Source organism: Mus caroli, unplaced genomic scaffold, assembly GCF_978045245.1.
Source record: "Mus caroli unplaced genomic scaffold, Mus_caroli_1 scaffold_14, whole genome shotgun sequence".
Lineage (NCBI taxonomy): Eukaryota > Metazoa > Chordata > Mammalia > Rodentia > Muridae > Mus > Mus caroli.
In genome coordinates this window covers 62,787,472-62,795,328 of record NW_028227269.1, presented here as the reverse complement: position 1 = coordinate 62,795,328, position 7,857 = coordinate 62,787,472, and the positions used below count along the sequence as shown (strand labels likewise).

Sequence of the window (7,857 nt, the reverse complement as noted above, 5' to 3'; positions counted from 1 at the left end):
TTTTGTCTTTTGCTGGGTTGCCTCTCTCAACCTAAATGTGATGGTTTTTGTTTTATCTTTTGCATCTTACTTTGTTGTGTTTTATCCCTTAGAAGCCCTTTCTTTTCTAATGTGAGACAGAAGGGGAGTGGATCCAGAGGAGAGCAGAGGTGGGGGAGGAACTGGGAGGAATAAGATCTGGAAAACAATAATCAGGATATAGGGTATGTGAAAAGATTCTATTTTCAATTTAAAAAATTAGAATGAGAAGATGCTCCGTAAACTGCTTACAATCCTGTTTAGAATCTTAGGCAAAATCATTCATTGATTATGTTACACATGATCATTCATGGCTATGAACTCAATATTACTAGTAGAAACAAAGAATAAATATACTATGATAGTTTGACCATAATTTTTGAAAGGTAAGATTTGCAAGGTACATTCTTAATGTATGTTTAGTTTTAATTGACATAGCAATTGTACATATATATGGGTCGTTTCAATCATATGTTGACATTTTAATATATGAATTAAATGTGTAATGATTAAAATAATAGGCATCACAGATATTTATCATCTATTTATATTGGTAATATTCATTGATTATTTTGTAATATTCAGTCAGTTTTAAGCATATGAATTCTCAGAGTTCTAGAGACTTGGAAGTATAAGATAATCAATGTTTCAGACATAGTTGATCTGTGTCTACCTACTTTGTAGGTAGTTTTTAGAAGAACCTCTGGGTTTAGGTTTTAATTTATGAATTTGGAGGATGGTATAAGGATGTATCCATAATACCTCTGTGTGCAAAATCGGGATTGTTCAATTGCTTTCATGTTGTCTAGAAGTAGTAAGGAAAATTTTGAAATATTTTCAGACTAATGATTTAGTGAATGTTCATTATTATTTTTTAAATTAGGTATTTATTTCATTTACATTTCCAATGCTATCCCAAAAGTCTCCCACATGCTCCCCCACCCACTCCCCCACCCACCCACTCCCACTTCTTGGCACTGGCATTCCCCTGTACTGAGGCAGATAAAGTTTGCACGGCCAATGGGCCTCTCTTTCCACTGATGGCCCACTAGGCCATCTTCTGCTACATATGCAGCTAGAGACACCAGCTTTGGGGGGTACTGGGTAGTTCATATTGTTGTTCCACCTATAGGGTTGCAGATCCCTTTAGCTCCTTGGTTACTTTCTCTAGCTCCTTGGTTACTTTCTCTAGCTCCTCCATTGGGGACCCTGTGATCTATCCAATAGCTGACTGTGAGCATCCACTTCTGTGTTTGCTAGGCCCCAGCATAGTCTCACAAGAGACAGCTATATCTGGGTCCTTTCAGCAAAATCTTCCTAGTGTGTGCAATGGTGTCAGCGTTTGGAGGCTGATTATGGGATGGATCCCCAGATATGGTAGTCTCTAGATGGTCCATCCTTTCGTCTCAGCTCCAAACTGTGTCTCTGTAACTCCTTCCATGGGTGTTTTGTTCCCAATTCTAGGAAGGGGCAAAGTGTCCACACATTATTTTGACTCATTGGAATTCATTTTAAAACTCTTTTCTTTCATGATTTTTGTTAGAATGTTTTTGCATATCTTTGCCCAATCTCTAGCTTGTAGTAGTCTTGTGCTATATATGAGTGAAAGGTTATCTATCTATCTATCTATCTATCTATCTATCTATCTATCTATCTATCCATCTCTACATCATCTCTATCTCTGTATAAAATTCCATCTTGCCACCTATGATCTGTTTCAGTGGCATTTATCTTTTCCAACACTTCAATACAATTTATTGATTAATTTTGTTTTTTGAAAATTTAAGAAATGTATACAATATATTCTGTGTAGCCCCTCCTCTCCACCTCTCTCATTTTCCTTTCACCCCTGTGAAACTCCCTCAATGAAAGCAGAAGAAATTTAAAAGCAAAAGAATGGAGCTTCTATTGATATTGACTTCTGAATCATGGATCTTCTAAAGAGTAGCAGCTTCTTTTCAAGTCCTATAAATGTCTATTTATTAGAAATTCCTACACATATGTTAACTCTAATAATTGAAAACCTGCTCTAGGATTCTGAGTTATATTTTATAATTTCAAGAAAACAACCATGTTGCAAGCTCAAAAACCTTTAATTATTAGTGGCTTTCTTGAGGTAAATTTGTTGTTCTTCTGGGAGAGACATTCTCCTTTCAACTAGATTTTTAAAAAAGTAGATACTCTATTTTGTCATTGCTTCTGTGAATACAAGATGAAAACTGCTGAGAATATAACTTCTGGAACTTTGTAAGAATTGGTTGTGATGTCACAGATCCTTGAGGGAAGCTTCTAAAAGTGAGATTTGTCCTAACAGAAACAAACCAAGAAAGATGATGAATGAGTAAGGTGGGATCCAACAGGAGTGTAGTAAAGGATGGTATAATTCATGAATTATTTTTTCTTGAGCTCAATAAAAAAAGTCAATGAGCGAAGGGAAAGGTGTAACCATCTGGTACATTTATGATTCTTAATGATTAATTGATTGAAGACTGATAAATTTGGATATCATCAGTAATAGAAATGGAAGAAAGTGAAGAACCTGAAGAGCCTATATCATTAGGAAGGCAGGAATATAGAAGGAGAAGACAACCCAGCCAACCAATGGTAGATAAGTCCCAGCAAACTGAAATAACAGAAAAAAGGAAAGCCATGGCTTCAGTACAACCTCCTGCCCCTAAAGCTACTCATAGTATTGGTAATATTCCTGGAAGTAAAGACAACTACTCTCGAAAAGAATATGAGTCTCTTAGGCTGTCCTCTCAACTTCAGAAAACTTGGATGAAAAGAAAGCCTGTCCAGGATATGACTGACAAATCTCTTCAGACAGACCCTACTGTGGAAGAAAAACTGGAAGTCATATTCATTGATAAAACACTTAAACTTGAAGAAAACACAGCTGGTGTTGGAGAAATAGCTCCTGAATTGCCACAGAGTATTCCAGAAGTAGAGATTCCAACAAGCAGACCCACCAGTCATTTAATAGACAGATCTCAACAGACCAGCTGTACTGGTGACTGGAGTCTGATATACATTTGCCCAAAAGAAAAAGTGGACAAAGAACAACAGACCTACTTCAGTGAGTTAGAAATTACTATCAGGTCTATGCCAGGTAGCTCCGTCACTAAGTCGAAGGAAGGAACAATTCCTATTGCACAAGAAGGTCCTTTGGTTGAAATAAATGGTTCTGTTGAAATAGAGGTACTATCAACTGAAAAACTCCCTGATGTCATGATGTCTTTCACTGAAGGGGAGATTTCTGGTGAATTACAGGCTCTATCAGATGGTGAGGCCACAGTTAAAGGAGAGCTCATCTTGACAGAGGAGATCCCTATCCAAGCACCATCTCCAGCTGAAGAGACCTCTGCAGCTGAAACAGCCACTACAACTGCAAAAGACATTGTGGATATACAGGCTCCACCAGCTGATAAGCTTTCTTCTGTAGAGGCTCCTGCTGATATTAGTCCTACATTAGTGCAAGGGCCTCTTTCAGACAAACCTTCTGTTCAACAGTATCCTCAAGGAACTTCAGAACTTCCTGTTGAAGATCTGGTTCCATTCTCAGAAGAGGTGCTTGAGAAAGTTCAAGCTTTAACAACTGACTCTATGCTTGAAGACTTGGGAAGAGCAGTGTCTACTATTGCTGAAGAGACATCTGGTAAAGTTCAACATCCTCTGTCTGAAGAGACTTCTAAAGAAGTACCTGCTGAAGTTCATTTTCCGATAGCTGCAGACTTTGAAGAAATTGCTATTTTAATAGATGAGAAATTTGCTACTGATGAGGTATTTGAAGAATATAAGCCTCCAATAATTGAGGAAGTCTCTGAAGATAAGGCTACTGCAGAAGTTCTGCCTCCATCAACTAAACAGGGAACTGTAGAAAACCTGACTGCAGAAGTTCTATCTACACCAACTGAGGAGGGCCCTACAGAAGTTCCACCTCAATCAACTGAAGAGGGGCCTGCAGAAGTTCCATCTCCACTAACTGAAGAGGGGCCTGCAGAAGTTCTACCTGCACCAGCTGAGGAGGCCCCTGTAGAAGTTCTGCTTCCACCAGCAGAGGAGGCCCCTGCAGAAGTTCTGCCTCCACCAGCAGAGGAGGCCCCTGCAGAAGTTCCACCTCCACTAACTGAAGAGGGGCCTGCAGAAGTTCCACCTCCACTAACTGAAGAGGGGCCTGCAGAAGTTCCACCTGCATTAACTGAAGAGGGCCCTGCAGAAATTCCACCTTTACCAGCTGAGGAGGCCCCTAAAAAAGTACCACCTTCACCAGCTGAGAAGGGCTCTTTCGAAGTTTCTCCTCCACAAACTGAAGAGGGGCCTGCAGAGGTTCCTCCACCAGCTGAGGAGTCCCCTATAGAACCTTCATCAGCTGAGGAGGGCCCTTCAGAAGTTCCACCTCCACCAACTGAAGAGGGACCTCAAGAAGCTCTACCTCCAGCAACTGAGGAGGCCCCTATAGAAGTTCTACCTCCAGCAACTGAGGAGGCCCCTGTAGAAGTTCTACCTCCAGCAACTGAGGAGGCCCCTGTAGAAGTTCTACCTTCAGAAACTGAGGAGACCCCTGTAGAAATTCTACCTCCAGCAACTGAGGAGGCCCCTGTGGAAGTTCTACCTCCAGAAACTGAGGAGGCCCCTGTAGAAGTTCTACCTCCAGAAACTGAGGAGGCCCCTGTAGAAGTTCTACCTCCAGCAACTGAGGAGGCCTCTGCAGAAGTTCAACCTCCAGCAGCTGAAGAGGGCCTTGCAGAAGTCCCACATCCACCAACTGAGGAGAGCTCTACACATGATGTTCCCACAGAAGTTCAGCTTCCACAAGCTAAGGAAAGTCCTGAACAGGTCCTACCTTTATCAGGTGAGTCCACTGCTGAAGAAGCCTTTGCACAAGTTCAGCCTCCATCCTTTGAGAAGGCTCCTTTAGAAAGTCCTCTAGAAGAAGTTGAGAAGATCCATCTAGATAATTTATCATTTGAAGTGCAACCTCTGCCAACTGAAGACATTGTAGTAGGTGTAACAGCTGAATTTCAGACTCTTCCAGCTGATGAAAATCCTGCAAGAAAGGACACTGTTGAAACCCAGCCTTCATCATTTGAGGGTGCTCCAATAGCAGAAAACCCTGTTGAAGCTCCACTTCCAGCAGCTGAGGCAGATACTGGAATAGAGGATTCTGCTGTTCATCCTTTGTCATTAGCTCCTACAGACGAAGCTCCTGCAGAAATTCAGATTCTACAAACTGACAATATTCCTACAGAAGTGGCACCAGTTGAAAATCAGCCTCTACCAGTTGAGGAAGTCTTTCCCAAAGTGGTCTCAGAAGAAGAGGCCACTGCAGCTGAAGTTAGGTCTCCTTTATCTGAGGGGGCTCCTGCAGAAGAAGCCACTGTGGAAGCACAATTAACATCGGTTGAAGAGAGCCCTAAAAAGGCTTCTGTTGATGTACAGCCTTTACCACCTGAGACCCCTGTAGAAGAGTCTCCTGTTGTTGATCCGCCTTTAAAAACTGATGTTGTTACTATGCAAGAGTTTCATGTGGAAAAGATGCCCGCTGAAGATCCACTTCCACCTTCAGAACAAACCCCTGCAGATCAGGTTCTACTAAAAGAACATCGATTATCCCAGGTAGCAGACATCTCAGAGAAAGAATTAGAGTCTCCTACTTTGACAAGTGATAAAATGTCTGAAGGAATAGATTCTGTTCCTGAAGATGTGTCTGGAACCAAGGACGATCAGATCTCCACTTTCAAAATAGAAGGTACCATTAAAATAGAGTTAAAGAACTGAGCTATAGTCAGATGTTAACTTAAACTAATAATTTAAGTGGATTCTAGAAGGTTATTCTTTAGAAAATGAGATGCTATCTGGAAGAACTCTTATGAATACATTAAAGTAAAAGAATACCTAAAAGATTAAGTGTGCAGGTTGGACAATGAATAAAATCAGTCACAATGTAAAGACCCGTGTGTTATGTTCATTCAAATCTATAGCATGTAAAATAACTACTTTAAAATGAGGTGAATTTATGGTTGTCATGATTACTTAAAATATACATTGATTTTTATAGTACATCCATGGACAATGATTGCTTATTGTTAACCTCTCTCTCTCTCTCTTTCTCTCTCTCTCTCTCTCTATATATATATATATATATATACATATATATATATATACATATATATGTATATGTGTGTATACACACACACACACACACACACATACACACACACACACACACACATATATTTCTTCCTTGAAGATGTCATCTTTTTTAAATGCCTTGAGTTTTATTTACACATTATAAAATTACACTATTTTTTTCTGGTTTTGATTCATCCTATCTTTTATTCTCTTTCCATTGACTCCTTCTGAGATAAGCATTATTTTCCTATACAGTCACTGTGGAAATCAGTGTGGATAACTCAGGAAGCTCAAAACAAATCTAAGGTATTATTCAGGTACACCACTCCTTTGCATATGCCCAAAGGACTCAACTTCCTACACAACATGAGTATACTCAGCCTTATTCATTGGTACTTGATTCACAAATGTAAGGAAACAAAAACATCCTAAATCACCTTCAGCTAATGAATGCATAGTGAAGATATGGTTCACATACACTAAGTAATACTCCAGCTCTAAAGACAAATGAAATTATGAAATCTGCAGTTAGATAGATATAAGTAGAAAAGACCATAGTGAATGATGTAACTCAGACCCAAAGAGCCAAATATCACCTGTTTTCTCTCAACTGAGGCACCTAGATTGAAATTTTCAGCTATGAGTACATAACCTAGGATAACTTCAGAAACTACATAAGTATGAATGGATGTTGTTTGCAGGGTAGGTAGGGTTTGGAATAATATGTTTCAAGTGGGCTTTAGACTAAAGGAGGGACTCTCATTAGTGGAGAGGGATATATATATAATGAGAGAGGTATAAGGAGGGTAAAATAACAGTATATATGTCTGAAAATCTCATAAGGAACCATACCATTAACTATACAACTAAAATTGTTCTGTGACACATGTGGATAAATGTAAATTCTCCATCTGGGTTGATGACAATCCCCCTTCCCCCAGCCAAGTATCTATCTATGAAAACACCCAATACTAGGGAATGAGAAACCTTGTTTTCAGCTGTTAGACAGGGTTGCCAAAGAGACTCCAGAAACATACCAGCTATTGCTATTGCCTTTGCTTGATCCTAGAGTTGGAAGGTAAGTTCCAATTGTGAAGACACAATAAAATTCAGACACAGGATTCAGAGACCTTTGGACTGAAAATGAACTGAAACTTCCTCTCTTCAGACTGGCTTTCATAGTCATGATAATTCCAAATAAGGAAGACAACCAACTGTCCTGCCCAACTATATCACCTATGAACTAAATTAATGATGGAAATGGCAGGATAAACTGAGTGTGCAGTATTGATATACATGCTTTAGCATGAACCAACTGTTCCCTATTTGTCCTTAATATCTGTGAAACAAGAAGGAAATCATATCTGGTACTGCAGCTAATTACCTAGGGCTAGTTGAAGTCCATGGGTCTTGGAGGAGAATAGGTAATCACTACTTTACTAAACCAGCACAATTTTCAAGGACATTGTAAATATTTTTATTTGTACTCATAGAAAAGTATAGTCTTTAGCCATCCTCAAGAAAACTCCTGTTTGTAAAAGACTGATACCACTACTGAAAATGATAATCAACCAAAATGTGGTTATAGAGCCTAATCCCAGATGACACATCTTAAATAAAATGCCTATACTTAAGGTTCATGGGCTGTTTCAGAAGAGGAGATGAAAAGATTATATGAGTCAGTGGGATACAAAGTTTGTTGTGAAA

At 39.4% G+C, this 7,857-nt stretch overlaps 1 protein-coding gene across 1 annotated transcript; it reads left to right on the top strand.

The window, feature by feature from the left end:
- The first annotated feature begins 2,341 nt into the window (after positions 1–2,341).
- On the top strand, positions 2,342–5,954 carry Fscb (fibrous sheath CABYR binding protein). The gene has a single exon (XM_021179702.1). It carries the CDS (start codon positions 2,539–2,541, stop codon positions 5,794–5,796), a length of 3,258 nt encoding a protein of 1,085 aa, XP_021035361.1. The 5' UTR covers positions 2,342–2,538; the 3' UTR covers positions 5,797–5,954.
- Positions 5,955–7,857: the final 1,903 nt, after the last annotated feature.

What these genes read in the sequence shown, in the direction of transcription:
- Fscb (XM_021179702.1), top strand. Translation starts at nt 2,539, where the DNA reads ATGGAAGAAAGTGAAGAACCTGAAGAGCCTATATCATTAGGAAGGCAG.